This window comes from Chrysemys picta, chromosome 4 (assembly GCF_011386835.1).
Source record: "Chrysemys picta bellii isolate R12L10 chromosome 4, ASM1138683v2, whole genome shotgun sequence".
Lineage (NCBI taxonomy): Eukaryota > Metazoa > Chordata > Testudines > Emydidae > Chrysemys > Chrysemys picta.
In genome coordinates, this window is record NC_088794.1 from 86,094,068 (window position 1) to 86,112,788 (window position 18,721).

At 41.4% G+C, this 18,721-nt stretch overlaps 1 protein-coding gene across 49 annotated transcripts in view; it reads left to right on the forward strand.

Moving 5' to 3' along the window:
* Positions 1-15,616, forward strand: part of GPHN (gephyrin) — a 534,893-nt gene extending 519,277 nt beyond the window's left edge. For all 49 annotated transcript variants that reach the window (XM_065592887.1, XM_065592897.1, XM_065592862.1 and 46 more), the window contains 6 exons: positions 3,408-3,495; positions 5,871-5,944; positions 7,467-7,531; positions 10,561-10,664; positions 12,970-13,066; positions 14,604-15,616. In XM_065592887.1, the coding sequence (XP_065448959.1) occupies positions 3,408-3,495; positions 5,871-5,944; positions 7,467-7,531; positions 10,561-10,664; positions 12,970-13,066; positions 14,604-14,737 (562 nt within the window). In that variant the 3' untranslated portion in view covers positions 14,738-15,616. The remainder of the gene's footprint in view (positions 1-3,407; positions 3,496-5,870; positions 5,945-7,466; positions 7,532-10,560; positions 10,665-12,969; positions 13,067-14,603) is intronic.
* The last annotated feature ends 3,105 nt before the right edge of the window (positions 15,617-18,721 follow it).

An 18,721-nucleotide genomic window follows, 5' to 3' on the forward strand; every position in this document is an offset into this window, starting at 1 on the left:
AAGACATTTGGAACAGTAAGAGATAAGCAGCCCCTCATGACTTTGGGAGGAATGCGAAGGTGAGCAGGAATATAGACCTTTGTTGGAAGGGGAAAGCAGCCAAAGTTGTGAGTACAGAACAGCAAGAGAACTGCATTTCTGGTCTTTTCTGTGTAACATGCAATGAATTCTGGGAAACATGGCCTTGGGAGGAAAATGTGGGTAGTTTGGGGGCTCAGAAACAGAAACTGGGAACACCTGCTCTAAATTTATGCTTTTGAACATGAGAACAGTCATTTTCAGTCCATAACAGATGAAAAATCTGATCCTGAAGATTGCTAAACACCTACAGTTTGTTGTGGAGTGTTGAATGGAAATCCTACATAAACAAAACACCAGAAAAATTGAGTGGGTTAGATCATCTGTCTGCAGAAGTTTAAGGGAAAAGAGTTTGAATGTAATATATTGGAGAAAAATTATTCTAGTGTTTATTTTATGTTAACATTGTAGGGTTTTTTGTTGTTGTTGGATTTTTTTGGTCAGTGCCACTATGTTTTATCTGCTATGTACTATAAGGGACAATTGACTTAATACCATGTACTGGATGATACACTAATTTGCTCATAATCGGAGTCAACCATATACTGGAAGGGCTGGTTATTTCAGTTAATGTTCCCCCTATATTGGCAAAGTACAACTCTTTCTTACCAATGTCTATTATTTATCAGCCCCTGACCATTTTCCTGCACACCCAATCTCCACCCACGCCAAACAGTATTGCCTGTGAAATTTCCTAGTCAGTGCATGGGTCTACCCTTTAGTTGTGTGTAATGACTGGTGGGTAGTAGGTCACTGTGGCCTCCTGCAGTTTGCAACAGCATCCTAGGATCTCTGGTGTACAACTATATAAAGAGTAGAAAGGATAGATAGCTTGGAACTATTTTAATTTATTTTAATCCATGTCACTCAGCTTTGAAGATGAAAGTTTGGATATTTAATAATAAATGTTTATTTTTCAAAAAATAAGATGTCAGCATAATAGTGAAGAAGGGATTGGTTAGATATGTTATTAAGGGGCCTTCCATTACTCAGCCCCATTTACAGTATTTTCACCATTAAATACAGTGTATTCCTGATTCTGCATCAGTCTGAATCTCTACTTCAACATAGGATGCAAAGTATTTATCCCTGTTTGAAGGGCTTGGTGTCTGAATATGTATCTATTCTAGTGTATGTTATGTCAGGTGACAGCCCTACTTTCCCTTGGTTGACTGTGGAATAAAACTAGCGAAAAAGCTTGGGAAATTGGGATTGACTTTAGACAATGTGCTGAGGACCAAGCAAAGGGATCACTCTCATCTTTTTTAATCTTTATGAATGGATTTATTGCTCATGACAATGGGAGACTAATAGCGTGGACTAGAGCCTGGCAAAGTGTGGTGAGGCACTATGCAAACTTCCCACAAGCAGCTGTTCCAATGCACCTAAATCCTAACCTGAAGGCCATTTTGCTTTTCCAGTGCCAGAGCCCCTTATGCTGTTCTGCCAGTACACCTCAGTCCTAACCTGTAGTGCCCCCTATTGCTCTAGTCTTGCACATTTATATACCTCTAACAATGATCTTCATAGACCTCTTGGCCAGAACTGAATCAAATTACATGGTGTTTGATTAGATCACTTGCTCATGAGTAAACCTGGCTTATCTACTTAAGAAGGGTGTGCAGTCCTATGAAAGAAAACAGAGAATCGTGTAACACTACTGCAAAAAAAAGCAAACATTATTTTGGGATGTATTAGCAGGAATATTGTAAGCAAGACACAAGAAGTAATTCTTCCGCTCTACTCCGTGCTGATTAGGCCTCAGTTGTAGTATTGTGTCCACTTCTGAGTGCCACATTTCAGGAAAGATGTGGAAAAATTGTAGAAAGTCCAGAGAAGAGCAACAAAAATGATTAAAGGTCTAGAAAACATGACCTATGAGGGAAGATTGAGAAAATTGGGTTTGTTTAATCTGGAGAAGAGAAGACTGAGGCCTTGGCTACACTTGCAGCTGTACAGCGCTGTGAGGTAAACCTGTCTTCGTACAGTTGAGTAGGGAAAAGCACTGCAGTCTGTCCACACTGCCAGCTGCCAGCGCAGTGGTGTGGCCACACTTGCAACATTTGCAGCTGTGTTGGGAGCGGTGCATTATGGGCAGCTATCCCAGCATTCATGTGGCTGCAACGTGCTTTTCAAAACGGAGGGGGGGGGGGCGGATTGTGACAGGGAGTGTGCGGGGAGAAAGAGTGCTTTTTGGAGCATGTCAGCTCTCTATTTTGCAAGTTCCGAACTCCCGGCCCCCTGCTCATTCATTTACTCACTCAAAGCAAGCTGCAAACTGTTTGCTTTTCTCTGTGGTACGAGCTTTGAAACCGGCACTTACGCATTCCTGCAGCCGGTCACAACAATGGAGAGGATTGGCCACTTGACCAGGTGATTAGTACAGCGCTGCAAGCGTTTACACTCACACCCGTGAGTCGTAGCCACTCCGCTGCAGCTGTTATTCCTCTCGGAGATGTGGAGTACCTGCAGTGGTGTACCTAGGGAGATACAGCGCTGCAAGTGCCCTGCCAGTGTGGACGGGGAGTGAGTTACAGCACTGGGGGAGGCTTTACAGCGCTGTAACTTACAAGTGTAGCCAAGGCCTGAGAGAGGCATGATAATAGTTTTCAAATACATAAAAGGTCGTTACAAGGAGGCAGGAGAAAAACTGTTCTCCTTAACCTCTCGATAGGACAAGAAGCAATGGTCTTAAATTACAGCAATGGCGATTTAGGTTGCACATTAGGAAAAACTTCCTAACTGTCAGGGTGATTAAGCACTGGAATAAATTGCCTAGGAAGATTGTAGAATCTCCATCATTGGAGATTTTTAAGAGCAGGTTAGACAAACACCTGTCAGAGATGGTCTAGATAATACTTAGTCCTGCCATGAGTGCAGGGGACTGGACTAGATCAGTGTGGGGGTACACAGAGGTCTTCCAGGGGATATATCAACTCATCTAGATATTTGTCTAGTTTTACAACAGGCTACATAAAAAGCAGTAGCAAAGTCAGTATAAACTAAAATTTCATACAGACAAAATGCGAAAGTAAACAATTTTTCAGTAATAGTGTGCTGTATTTTTATGCCTGAGTTTGTAAGCAAGTAGTTTTTAAGTGAGGTGAAACTTATGGTATGCAAGACAAATCAGACTCCTGAAAGGGGTACAGTAGTCTGGAAAAGTTGAGAACCGCTGGACTAGATGACCATTTGAGCTCCCGTCCAGTCCTACGATTCTATGATTACCTTATATTTTGAGTGTGCAAAGATCTATTTATGTTTTACTTTATCCAGTACCTAAAAATATTTCTCTGTTCATTAATCTCTTTGCTTTGATTTTCTTGCAGCCCAGATGATTTACTGAATGCATTGAATGAGGGTATCAGCCGTGCGGACGTTATCATCACATCAGGAGGCGTGTCCATGGGTGAAAAGGTATAAGCCGAAGCATGGTTGCTACATTGCAGTAAGAATACCAGGCATGAGGTCAGGAGTTCCTGATGGCAACTGCTAATGTATTCATGATTATTACCAGGCCATTCCAGGTCCCTGGACCCAGCGCTGGTGGATTAATTAAAAAAATAATTTTAATACTGTCCTTCTTTTATGCTTTTGTTTCAATACTATAGTGGGTATGTGATATTGCTGGGAAGATTCTAAGTGTTGTTGGAATCAGCCCTTTCCAAAATCATCTTGTATCTAGTTTTCATTTAAGGAGTGATCATATAAATTTAGTGCTTGTGAAAGGTGCTGGATTGACAGCATCTGAAGACTAAAGACTTCTTTTTATCCATAGAGTATAAAATGTGGGTAGTAGCAGTGCAAGCTACTCTGCAAGTGAATGTGTAAAACTGGCTCCTTCTTACTGAAAGATTTGTTCTCTGAGTGTATCAGAGCTATATCTGCTGACCTTAAAATAGTTTTTGTTGTGTTTTATTCCTCTTACCTCTGTAGAGACAGCACACACAAAAGATAGTGAGCTGGATTATTTGCCTTCTTGTAAATCATCAACAGAATTGTTTGCTAAGTTGCAGTTGGTAGTACCTGTGCAAAATCAGTGAAGACAGATGTCACAAAGGGCATAAGTGGGCCTGGAGAACCTTTAAAACTTGTGGTGACATATGAGAAGGAAAAAAATCAAATGGACTTTTTTATCCCAGGTTGTGTTTGCATGAATGGCAGTTAAAATAAACATTTATCTAGGTGTAACAGAGCAGATTTTATATGGAGTCACTGAGAGATGATAAACAGTAAGCTCAATGGTTCCATTTTTAGAGTCAGTTTTCTGAGCAGATACTCTCTTCAAAAGGCTAGTATCTTGCATTAAGGGAGAACTAGAAACATTTTGTTGGACCAGTAAAAATTACTTTCAGGCCCTGTAAAGTCCACAGTCACTGGCCCTGGAACTGTGATCAGAAAGGAAAGTGTTGATTGATCCATGAATTTTTAGAACAGTGGTGTCATGCAGACACATGGCCACTAGGAACTGAATTGAGACCACCACCTCATTTCACAAAGGTATCTGAACAGCCTTTGGATGCCAATAATTTTTGCTCACTCCTCATCTAGACTGCATTTGAGACAGTAGCCTAAAGCTGAAAGGCTCCATATCTCATTTCCAATTCCTTGAGGCATCCATCCTTTTTATATTGGACTCTTGGTAGTGTTCATGAAATATCTGAAGACATCTTAAGGAGAATTTAGATGGCAAATGAAAGACAAGGACTTAATGGAGTCAACAATCAAGAATTTGTGTCATGACAGAAAAAGGGTCAGAGCTTTGAACAAAATAGATTTAAGAAAAAAAGTCAGAAATCTGCGTAGGGACCTCGGGTTCATTGCTTCTAAAGTCTCTCTTTACTGACATTTCTTGCAGGTGATAACCTAATTTAAGATGCATGGAGTCTAATAGAAATAAACTTATATAGGCTTGTTATTTTCAGTTATGATACACATCTGTGAGCACAGCTATTATCAACAGAGAGACAGCATAAGGAATTCCAGACTTTTTGATCTAATGGACTGATTGTGTTGATCCAAAATAATTTAACTTGAACCAACGCACAGAAAGTGTAGGCTCACTAATTTCCCTCTTACAGAAACTTTAGTTAAATAACCTATAGCTGTGAATTATATGATGTCCCCAAGAAATTACAAAAACTATAGTGACAAGGTGGGTGAGGTAATATCTCTTATTGGACCAACTTCTGTCACCAGCAGAAGTTGGTCCAATAGAAGATACTACCTCACCCACTTTTTCTTTCTGATATCCTGGGACCAATGTGGCTACAATAACACTGCAAAAAACTACAGTGACCTTTTGAGAGACTTTGAGGTCTACAGTGCATCCTAGTTCTGAAAGGTACTGGCTGATCACTGAATTCCACTAGTAGCTAATTTACAGTCTCAAAAGAAAAGTAGTTTTATTGGGTTTGAGTCTTAGCCCTGACTCATAAAGAAAAATGTTTTTGTCTTTGGAATGTATGCACCAGATTTCACAAGCTGGCATTAAAAATTTCCTGTAGTGAATATCTTTGGACACTTTGAAGATGCCAGTACTGCAGTTGACTGGGCAAGGATCCCTGTATCCACACTGAGTCAATTGCATGTTCAGAGTCTAAAAGAGTTATAGCTCCCTCTTCCTCACCCATCTTTCTGCAAGTTACTCCTTTCTAGTACTGGAAATTCCCTACTAGTTTATAACACTTTAAACAGGGCCTCCATGTACATGACATCTTTGATGCTGTAAACCACTGTAAACAACTTTGATGTTACTTTAATATTTTTTTTCTTTTTTTTAATGTAAACAGGACTATCTTAAACAGGTGCTGGACATTGACCTTCATGCACAGATTCACTTTGGCAGAGTTTTTATGAAACCAGGGTAAGAAATATTTTTAATTTTGTGGTTCTGATGGAGTTTACCTTGTGCCAAATCTGCTACACGTGGTTTTTGTTCTGTTTTGGTAGAGATGCTATTTTAAAACCTAATATAAACCATTGGATAGTTGGATATGGGAAGGAAGTAGTATCAACCCTAATTAAATCAGTCCTTACCATTGCTAGTGAATTTAACCAGAATTGAAAGCTTACTGCTGATTAGCAACAGATATTTCTATGTTGGAAATCACAGGGAAAAAATCAACACATTAAAAAATGTGCAGAGCCCTAAATATATTGCCAGAGCTCAGACACCAGCTTTGCTATAAAGCAGCTGGGAAATGGACGGACATTCTGGCTGTTGATATGTTCATTAAGCATTTCACTTCACTTCAGAATTCACATCACCTATATTGGTACAACAAGGAGCTTTTAAATAAGAGGAGGATGGAGTAGCATCTAGGTTGTAATGCTCCTTGTTGTCTAAATGTTGCATATAGGAATTCTGAGGTGATGCAGGATGTTTTATGTGCTTGTTTTATATATAAACACACAGAACGTACTGCTTCTGCCTCACCACTACTTCACTGTAGTGCTGGTACTGTGCTCTGTGGATCCACTGAAAAATGTGGGTCTTCTGGGAGCAGAGAATTCTTTTCTCCAAATCCAAGACTATGGAGTCTTTTCTCAGCTCCTTGTCTCAATAACTATTGAGGGTGGTTTGTTTACAAACTAGGTAGTTCAGGATTCTAAATTCTGATTGTGGCTAAAGCTGGTGCAGGGCTGGTTGGTTGGTTGGCTGGCTGGCTGGCTGGCTAGTTCTTAATAATAAAGAACAGGTATGAAAAACAGAAAATACCTGTTGTAGCAGCAGCACTTTTTCTAAATAGAATGAAGGCATTTGGCAAGTCCTTAACCCTTGGAACACTAAGCAGGTCCCAGGTGGATGACACCTGGAAACTCCGTGTAGTTAATAGTATGGGAGGTGAGATTGTGTTTGAGTTAGTACTCTAGGGGCTGGGTCATTGGAGAGTGGCTGCCCAGAGGCTCAAGGAATTGAGACAAGAGTCAGCAAGAAGAGAGAAATCCAGAGCGGCAGTGGGAGTTGTATGGTTAGAGTAATCAGTCCTTCATTGGGATTCTATGGGCCACTACAATATGATTAAGTATTAATAATACTAGAACAATTTAGGAGGAATGGGTATTAGCACAAGGTCAGGAAGCTGGGAGGAGATTTGGTTACTAGGGAGAAGGATTAGCATTTGAGGAGCAGGTTAAGGTGATTGTTGGGAGAGAGGGAGGGATGAGGGCAAGGAGGTGAATTTAATCAGCTTAAGTTCTTCAACACAGTGTAATGAGGATGATTATGCTCACAGTGCTCTAAGCGTTAAAAAGGCAGTGACAATAAAGGAAAGAAGGAAAATTTCAGATTTTGAAAGGAATGGAAGGTAATCTATACATTATAATAGCACAGCCACGATAGATACGAGTTCAGTGTATTTATTAACAACTTTCTTTCCCCCTAGCCTGCCAACAACATTTGCAACTTTGGATATTGATGGTGTACGAAAAATAATCTTTGCACTGCCAGGTAAGGTATTTTTGTAATGATTTTTGTTGCTCTCCACAGGTACAGAGATCCATAAAATAAAACCAGTGTGCCTCATGAAGGTCAGAGGCCTGGCACTTGCTCTCCTAAGCACAAAACACTTGAGATTTTCCCACCAATTTTTATTCAGCAAAGGGTTTATTTGAGGGTATGCTAGAGAGTTCTTACCTCTGTCTAACTATGTGATGGAGCACAGGACCTACAGTTGTTCTATCCAGAGACTTCCTTTGTCTTTTTAAATAATGTAGTGCAGTTTCCTTTCCGCCTATTTCCCCACCCTCCCAATGGATATTCTCTGCAGGAATATCTGTGTTAGTTAAATCACAGAATCTGACGTACCACTAATATAGACAAAAACTAGACAGTCCCAGAATATGTCACAGAACTGTAGTCTTATTTGTCATCCTCAAGCTGTGACAAGGTGCATGAGGTAATATCTTTTATTGGACCCACCTTGTCTCTCTAATATTTACTCCTGAGGGCATTCTGCATCAAAAAAATAAAAAATCTGCGCACAATACTTTAAAATACTGCAAATTTTATTTGTCAAATAAATTTGGAGGCTCCAGCATGGCATTGGGGAGCACAGGCCACTGGCTGCACAGAGGTGAGAGATCACTACGCAGCTCCCTCCCGAGACACAGACTCAGCGGTGAGGCCGCACCCAACCCTGACACAACACAAGGACCTGGCCTGCCCCAGAAGCACCCCAAAACCCTGCCCCTCTGTGCCAGGTGCAGGTGGACAGGCTCAGCAAGGCAGGATCCAAGTGTGAAGAGGCTTAGTGTGGGTGATCCATGTGTGGGTTGAGAACGTTCTGTGTGGGGCAGTCTGGTGCAGGTGGCTCAGTGGGGGATCTGGGTGTGGAAGGGATCTGGATGCATAGGTGCTTGTTGGGGGGGTTTCTGTGTGCAACGGTAATGAGATTCTGCAGGGGGTCCAGGTGAAGGTGGTTGGTGCTCAGCGGGGGGGCGGGTCTAGGTCTGGGGATAGAACTTGGCAGGGGGTGAGGGTGTGGGGGTGTGTCCAGATGCTGGGGGACTCAGTGGGGTGGGGATCCAGGTATAGCTGGTTGGGGCTCGGTAGGATGGGGATTCAGGCACAAGTAGCTCATTGGGGTGGTCCGGGTGGGGGTTCATCAGGGGGTCTGGATGCACAGGGGTTGGGTGGATGGGGGAGCAGCTCCCTGTACAGTGATCCCTCCCCCTGCAGCTGAGGAGTGATGGATGCAGGAAGCATGGGGGGGGGGAGTGGAGTGTGCAGAGCTTCCTACAGCCAGGGGAGAAATCTGGGTGTGGGTCATGGCCCCGGATGCCATGCACGGGAAGAGGAAGTCCCATCCTCCCTAGCCCAGGGACTGGCAACTGAGCCTGGCCCAGAGTAGGAGCCACCAGCCGGGTCTTCCCCAGTCCCACCCCTTGCCCCACAGTGATTTACCTTTCTGCCAGCTGCCCTGGGCACCCAAAACACACTGCTGGGAACAGTCGCATGACCGCTCTTGTGGCTTCCCTTTGCTTCCCCGTCAGAAAGTCATTTTTCTGCAGGGAAGCAAAGAAATTTGTGGGGGACATAAATTCTGCACATGCGCAGTGGCTCAGAATTCCTCCAGGAGTAAATATCCTGGGACCAACACAGCTACAACAACACTGCATGCTCAAGATGTGTGAACCAAAAGAGGGCATTATTGCCTCACTTCACTGTATCTCTTTGAAAATCAATATGCACAGAATGAGGGCAGGTATACACTAGAAGCGTTTCATTGGTGCAGCTGCATGTGCTGACATAGGGTAGGTCTACACTTACCTCCGGGTCCGGCGGTAAGCAATCGATCTTCTGGGATCGATTTATCGCGTCTTGTCTAGACACGATAAATCGATCCCGGAAGTGCTCGCCGTCGACGCCGGTACTCCAGCTCAGCAAGAGGAGTATGCGGCATCGACGGGGGAGCCTGCCTGCCGCGTCTGGACCCGCGGTGAGTTCAAACTAAGGTACTTCGAATTCAGCTACGTTATTAACATAGCTGAATTTACGTACCTTAGTTCGAAGTGGGGGGTTAGTGTGGACTAGGCCAAAGTGTCAGTGTGGACAGTGCTCAGGTCGATATATCTTGCATGGCTGCGGGGTGTCTTTTTCATACCCCTGAGAGATATAAGTCACATGGACTTAAGCGGTAGTATAGACCTACCCTCAGTGTTGCATTAGCAGTGTGGACCGGAAGCTGCATATTCTGAAGCTAGGAAGAACTTGCTTTACTCTGTTTACCTTGCATGCGTTTATGACCACAAAAGAACTGCACTTCTTCATGAGATAGTGATTTATTTATTTATTTATTTATTTATTTATTTAGATATGTGCTTAGGGTTTCTTTCTCTCCTGTATTGATTGTTTTCAGGAGATAGATGAGAAGAGCATTTACCTAATTGTATAATGTATATTATTAGAGTTGTCACCAAGGACAGCCCAGGTGTTGGCAAGAAGTGTTGTTTGTAAAAAGTAGGTGGTACTCTTCGCTCTGTCAATACTAAATATCAGTAGCTGGTGCTAGTCCCTCTGAATTAGTACTAAAACAATTTGCTGGCATGATATTAGGGGGCATTATACTGCCAAAAACCAACTTCCCAATTAATACCTGAAGAATCTGAGCATGTGCGGTCATTAAAGATTCCATGACACTTTTTACAAGAGTACAGTTATTATTCCAATGTCTAGTCTGAATTAAAATCTGATAAATTACATTCTGTGGCCCTAAATTTCCCTTTCAATTTCAGTTGACTACAATATTCTGCTTCACTTCTTGTCCTAAACTCCTGAGTAGTAAAGTTGTGTACTGCTTAACAACTGCCATATGCCACTCCAGATTTAAGTGAAGTTTTTCCTGTGTATATAGTGTGAAAAGCTCTTTGGAATCCTTTAGGATGAAAGTTGCTATGGAAATGTGAGATTATTTCATCATTTCACAGTTTAACTCAGAATTACTCACATGTGAACTACTGTTGGGTTTTTCTCTCTAGGAAATCCTGTATCAGCTGTTGTCACCTGCAATCTCTTTGTTGTCCCAGCACTGAGGAAAATGCAAGGCATCCTGGATCCTCGGCCCACCATTATCAAAGCCAGGGTAAGGACTTTCAAATATAGGATATTTGAAAAATATATTTGAGATCCTGCTGTCTGACAGGCTCAGTGAGCCCGCCCCACTCCCCCTTACCCCCATACTCTGACTAACTTTGGATATTTCAGCACTAGAGATATGATGATAAATTGAAGGGAATTAACAGCAGAGAATAGATCAGATGACTAAAGATTTGGAAAGATTTTAAAAAGCTAAATATAGATTGAATTTGATTAAACAAAAACTAAAGGTCATAAGACAATTGACTGAAAAGATGTAATGGGTGTTTACACTGAGAAGGGAGAGGAATAGTTTAGGGTTGGCTTAGAGGTTGCTATTGGAGGCCCTTTCTCCAGTCTCCTCCCCAATCCCAGGGCTGAGTGTAAAATTTCCACCATGCCTCTTCCAAGCTACTGTCAGCCCAGGGAAAGAGGAGACTGGATCAAGGAATCAAGCATATCCCAGTTTCCTGCATAACAGTCCAGCTAGTCCTGTTAGGCCTATCAAACCAGCCCATCCACATACTAGCAAATTTGCTCATTTAACATCATTCCTAGCTTCATTTAATGATCATTTTAGCTCCTGAAATCACTGCAAGATGGATCCGTTTTTCACTTACACATTGAAACGCATTGAAACAATGAAACGCATCTCTGTTTCATTTTTCCCAGACCCTTTACTTTGAATAGTGGGTAATATCAGTCTCATCCATGCATGTTCTTGACAGTGCAGGTTGCAACTCACTGAGCAATGGAGGCCATTTAACTCTTATGCATTTCATAAGCAGCTGGCTTTCCCTCTAGCTCATTCCTCCAGCCAATTTCTGGATTTGGAAGGGGGCTAAACTCTTCCAGGCTGGAATTTTCTGTAGGTACTGTGTAATTGTAGAACATGGCAGTGTTTTTATGAAGTGCTGCCATTTCATTGGATGTACCAGCTGTGCATAGGGCACCTCTGAAGATGTACATGGTCCACTAAGTAATACTGAAGCAAGTCAAAAAGTACTGCATTGATGTCTAATCCAAGAAGGATAAGAAAAGCAATCCTAGCTGGTGTTCCAAGCTGACACCCATAAGCTTGCAGCTTACATAATGTACTAAAATGTTTAAAGGTCATTGATATCAAGAAATGTTCTGCTGAGTCATATTGATGTTACATTTGAAAGAACTGACTGTCCAAAGCCCAGAACTATGGCGGTGGGGTGGGATGGGGTGGGGTGAGGAAGGACTTTTTTTACCAGAATTTTGAGTAATAGTAGGAAGGTCAGAGACATAGTATAAGAGCATAAGAAAGGCAGTGCCTGAAAGAGTAGCTCAGACAATTGCAGGAAGAGCTGCCTGTGGGAGGGCACAGGATGTGGTGAGTTCAAGCACGTGGACTGAAATGATGAAAAGAAAAAGGGGGAAAGCAAAGGGGATTTCTGTTAAGCTTTTCTCAGCTGTTAAGTTTGTGTAGAAGGATTACCTAGAGATGCAGGAAACATATAGTCAGCCCAACTTACTTAACCTATCAGAATCCTCTCTGTTCACATCAGAATGTTGAATGAAAATAGGAAGGTTTTGAGATAGTGTCTATAAAATCACTGTTGTGTCCATGTTTCTCTCCTCTTAATGAAGTCTGTTTTGAATTTGCTCAGTTTAGAAAAAATCTATGGACTGGTAAACTGTCAGTGCTGCAAACACTACCTGCGATCCCAACAGCAAGCTCTATTCTTTCTGCCTCTTAACCAGTCATGCCACTCTGTCCAGGGATCCTATCAGATCTCACAAGGATTGGACTGTAGGAAGTGCTGATGTTGATTAACTAGATGCCACTCTTCCCTCTGAGTCAATACCCAACCAATACCACAGAGTGTAATTAGTGAGAGCTGCACTGTTTGAAGCACCATCTTTCGAATGAGATGTAAGCTTGAGGTCCTGACCACTTGACTTGCCCATGGAATTTTTGACAGTAGCAGGGAATATTAGCTCTTGGGTTTATCCGGTTGAGATAATTACTTCCTGCCAATCTTAATTCTCCCTACAATTTCAATTGCATAAATTACTCTACAGTCCTAGTCCTAAACAGTTATATAATGCTGCTCTGCAGTTACAAAATCTTTTGTGTTCCACCCCAGAGGTGGATAGGTAAACTTGGGATAAAATGTACTAGCTGTGTGAGTTTACCCAACCTTCACCAGTAGTAAATATTCTACAGTCAGAACTGAGCTGACAATCCTGTTGCAGATGACTAAAGCAGAATAAAGTCTAGCTTGTCTAATGAAATGTGAATGAAAGCCTGTATCTTCTTCCTCTCTTTGCTTCTCCTGCAGTTATCATGTGATGTAAAATTGGATCCTCGCCCAGAATACCATCGGTGCATACTGACTTGGCATCACCAAGAACCACTGCCTTGGGCACAGAGTACAGGTTAGCCACTTACGTAGACTGACACACCCACAGACAGGCTCCCAAACATCCACCATACAAACAAATACATACACATATTTACACACTTATGCCTATAACTGCATGTTTGCTAACATACACATGCACACACACACACCTGCACATACTTACATGCAAGTTCATTGATGCTGTAGATCACAGACTTGCTAGCCTACACCAGTTTTTACACAATTGCTTGCCTTCATGCTCCCTGACACACATTCATTTGCATACACTCAGCCTGCCTATTTACATGTTCTTTTGCATAAACATTCACTCACACTTGTTTGTGCTCACTCATAGACATGCACTTCCTCACATGCTCACTTCCACACTCATACACTTACTAAATACAAGTTGGGGCATGGATGGGAGCTGGGTGATTGAATTTAATGCCAAATAAACAGAGATGTTGCTAGCTGAATGGGAGAAACATCCAGTAGAGATAGCTGAGGGTGGTATCTATTCTCTCAATCAAGAGGATATGGTCACTTTTTACACCAGATTTGCAATCTGGGGGTGCTGTTCGATCCTCAGCTGCTCCTAGGTTTCTAGGTTGAAGCAGTACTTGAGTAGTTTTTCCATCGGCATGTAGCTAGTAAGTTGACCTTGCCTCTCTCTCAGATGGATGTAGATCATGCTGCAGCTACCCATGCTTTTGTCACCTCCGGATTGGTTTAAAACAATACATCCTACATGAAGCTTTCCTTGGAGACTATCTGGAGACTTGTTAGTACTGATTGTGTCTCACTGCTTACATAGGTAGATTTCGCACATGGAGCTCTACACCTCTGACTGAATAGCCACTTTTACAGGGGCAATTCAAGATGTTGATTTTTATCTGTAAAGCTTTACATGGTTTAGTTCCTGGTTATTTTATGCGCTACCTCTTTTCTCATGTTCCAGGCAGACAGCTGATACCAACTGGAATGCTCTCACTGTCAGTCCCTAGGTTTGAACACCAAGAAGCCAAAGGCAGGGTATTCTCTGTCGGGACTTTTGCCTCTGTATTTTGCTTTACAGTTGGTCCAGCAGAGCTGAAATTGTTCACTTTCACAACATATTGCAAGTCTGAGGGTGTCAAGTGGGAGTTCTGAGTTCTTATGAGCGGATGAATTATGTAGATTGTGCTAGGTTTTTAGTTATTGTATGAAATGGATTAGACACACTTACAAATTGTAAGATAACTATGGTGTCAGTGGAAACTGGTGGGAAGGCAATCTGAAAACAGGAAGATTTGAGAACATCAGTGGAAAGGTGGGGTAGTAAGGGGAAGAAATGTGGGAGCTTGGATAGCAAGGAGGACAAGTGAGTGAATGGAAGTTTGGAGAACCTGGAAAAAGTTCTCTCTCCTGGGTACTCTGTAGGTATTTGCCATATGTCCGTTGAGTATGCAGACCCCATGCTCCATGACTAAATTAGCTCCATGATTCTTCTCCTAAGAATAGCCCTTTTTTCCATCTTCGCGTATTGTGGTAGTAGTACTGTTAACCGCAATCTTTCTCTCATTCTGCTCTAGGGAATCAGATGAGCAGTCGTCTGATGAGTATGCGTAGTGCCAATGGACTGTTGATGCTACCTCCAAAGACAGAGCAGTACGTGGAGCTTCACAAGGGCGAGGTGGTGGACGTCATGGTCATCGGAAGGCTATGATGTCACCAGCAAGAGTGAAGCTTTGATGCATGTCCACATATCATTGACTGTATCCTGTAATATGCAACGGCACAGCTAGATTTTCTGAATTGGATAAAGTTGATCAGTATAGTCAACATCTTGAACTATATTTCAAATGGAATTTAAATAAATACCTTTTAAAAAAAACTTTAAAAAAACAAATCTTAACAAAGAAATTTATTCTGATTATATCAAAGCAACTTTTTCCTTTCTTGCAATTGCTTTGTGTGTTCAATGCTAGTTCTGATAGCAGTAGCTTTTAGTAGACAGCAGTAGGTGCCTGCAGAACTTGTGTTTTTTCTCATCTTTAAGATACAACTACTTATGCTCTTAAAACAAGGCTGTCTGCTTATTTATACTAGCGTAGACAACACTTGGATTTCCCTTATTAGTATGCTTCATAACTGCTTCACAGAGAGCTTCTGCTTGTTCTTTATCTTGTATCTCGTGTTGATGTGCACAGTGCCAAAAGCAGAGTGGCTGCACTGGGAACCCGATCAAGCCCCGAGGTTTCCCCCCTCGCTGCGCGTTCAGGGATATCTCTCGGCCCAGCAGCCACCTGGCTCAGTACTCTTGGGCAGTAACTGGATACCTTTTATTTGAACAAACAAAAAAAATTGCTTCCTTAAGTGCTGACAGCCTTTTTAACCAATACATTTAAAGATGTACAGAACTAAAAACTGAAAAAAAAAAAATCAAAGACTGATCTTGTACAGATATTAATGTTACCAGCATTCATGTGGAAATCAAATGAGCAAAGAAATAAAACTAATGTTAAACAACTCTGTACCATAACATTTTCTGTAATGATATTGAAACTTAAATGAATAAAAAAAATTCCTTGATCATTATTTAAAATTTCACCGTTTTAGCCTTGTTGTTTGAAAATAGGGAATAATGTTTCTTTCAGTTTTGGGGGGGAATAGCTGGGATAAAAGGAATTGTCTAGGATGATATAATGAGTGAACTAAAATTAGACAAAAAAGACATTTAGACTGTTCTAAGTATAAGATCTGTGGAATAATCTCCCAGTTGAAGAGGTGGAAGAACCCATGACTGGCTAATTTAAAAATAAACTAGAAAAGGCACTGAAGAATATGCTGTGCTTTCGTTGAATTGCATGGCAATTTGGCACTAACCCCTGATATGTACTAGAGGTGGCCTAGTACTATAGGTCCTTTCTCTCCTCTTCATGAATCTTTGGTTAATACCTTGTCCATTCACAACTTGCCCAAATTATGTGCTCTGGGGTTCCATGTATAGCTGCAGAGTCCATAAATTACATCCCTTTAGAACAGTGGTTCCCAAACTGGGGTTCATGAACCCCTGTGGGTTTGCGAAATGTTACAGGGGGTTCTCAGGAAAAAATTCCCTAATGGCGGACAGAGCTGTCCCTAGGGACCCCAGGCAGCATGGGGCCAGCAGCACGGAGCCACTGGACTTCCAAGAGCTAAGCATATCTATCACACTGAGGAGACTTAAACTTCAAGACTCCTAACAAGAAATGGAAAGGGAGGCAGATATTTTTTGCTGTTTTTAAAATTAAATAGGCAGCTAGTATTGTTTTTAAAATTATTATGAAGAACAAGTTTAAGCTTTGTTGTAACGTGCGTTGTTTGCCTGGAGTCTGGACTGCTCAAGACCTGAATGCTTGTGTAGGAGGAACTCTTTGAGTTGGCTTCTTAAATGCCTTCATGCTGTTTCACATCTGATACTCCTTGATGAAACATAGGAGCCTTGTCTTATAACAGGCTTATTCAAAGTGATGCAAGCTACGACAGTGAGCTCTTGGAGGAGTGTTGCCGTTTTCATAATGTAATAAAAATACTGTAATGATAAATAATAATTAATAAATTGTGTGTAATAAGCATGTCATAAAAACAAATTTTATATTTCCAAGATCACTGCTTTTATAATTTATACTCACGTAAAGGAGAAAATCCCTGGAAATATTTATTTTTAGTAGGGGGTTTGCGAGACTTAACATTTTAGTGAAAGGGGTTCACAGGTTGTTAAAGTTTGGGAACCACTGCTTTAGAATGATCCTACACTGTGGAGTCGGTGCTATCATGCCTGCTCCATTAATGAAGTCAGACCAATTCTGGCTAGTAGTTTTGTAGTTAAGGTGCTGGAGAGGAACTCAGGAGATCTGGTTTCAGTTCCTGACTGCCACAGACTCTGACACTGTGTGACTTTGGGCACACTTCCTTGCTCTGTGCCACAATTCCCCCGCTGTAAATGGAGATAATATTTATCTGCCTCACAGGGATGGTGCTAGGATAAATACATTAACATTTATGAGATGCTCAGATACTGGTTCTGCAATGATGGGGACCATAGAAATACCTAGTGAGAGAGACCTAAAGTAACAAGTCTTTGCAAAATGCTCTGGAAGGTGAGACTCTTAAATATGTGCTCTGGAAGGTGAGACTCTTAAATATGATGCAGACAAATAATTATTATATCAGTTACAAGGCAAATATCAGGCAGGGTAGAAAATAAAAATAAGATTTATTAACCACATTACTAGGAACAATTTGATGGCAGGTTGTTCATAGTGTTGGAGCATTTTGTTACAGAGAAAGATAGCGAGACTCAAGAAAATTTACAAGTAGCCATCTTAGGCCTGGTCTATGTTACAAAATTTCACTCTATCTGAATATGGCTGTGAACAAGCATGTTAACTAATGCAATGTTGAACATTATGTATCAGTGTAGAACAAGCCAACTCATCTCAACAACCAGCTAACCATCATTGTGTACAACTAAAACATTTAAAGGTAAAAATGCCAGGGAACAGTCCTGTTGCAGCTACAGTAACTGGTTTGGCACATTATTCATGTTTGGCCAGACCCTATTCCATCAAAGTTTCTGAGAATCCCCTCACATGTGGATTAGTATCCAGGACAACAGGGTGTGTTGTGTAGGTGGCTCAGAAAGTTGTTTAATGGGCTGTAGAGCCTTTTAAATCACTTTCTACCAAGCCTAGATTGATAGTGACTGAACACTATTATCTGGTGGACTGTGTGTGCTATGGACCAGAAGCACAAGGGGGTTTGCGAGACTTAACATTATTACTATCTGAACAATATTTCTTGGCCTTTGTAAAATAGATGGATAAACTCAAAACAGTTCCTAGTGGACAGATGTTCACATCATAACTTACAGTCTTGTTGGCAGCTTCAGAAAAGAAGTCAAGGAATGATGGGTCTCGATTCTCTCACACTATGTGGTTATACAGGCTCAGGAATGAGAAAGTGGTAGGCTAATTTGAGGGGTATTTGCATTAATTTTACCTCTCCAGCGGATAATCAGAGTATTTCAATCCCAGGACTATCAACAGGGTAACGTTCATCATAACTCAATGTAATACTAGAAAATATATAAAGTGACAGAAGGTAGGGCTTGTATTTTGGCTTTTCTGTTTTTCTCTTTTTTGACCTGGTTCCCCACTTGTCTTGTAGTTTGGAGATTTCTTCAGCAGTGTATACAAGGTGATGCTAAACAGTAGAAGCTTATGCAAGAGTCTTTCTGAGTCATATTCATCCAGTTGGATCCTATAGTGATTTATGTACTTACTGGCGTCCTGATACAGAACCTTTACTGGGACTCTGGGTAATATCACATATAGAAATTTGCTGCACTGAATTGGACAAGTGGAAGGATAAGATGACCTAATAGATCTTTTCTAGTACTAATCTCTAAGATTTTAAGTACAACAATTACAACCTTCATTCTATCCTGTAGAGTGATATTCAACTATGTCAACCCTCATGTTACATGGAAGAGATCAGCTGCCTTTAGGGAAGTGGATGACTCAGAGGACTGTTAATGGAAAATTAATCTTTAACCTTTCTGTGACTAGTTCAAATCTGGTCTGAAGTGTTTGTGACTGAAAGTTATCAGCTGAAGGCTCCTTGGTGGTCTATATGAACTGTATTGGAGGAAGGGTCTTCTCAGTTC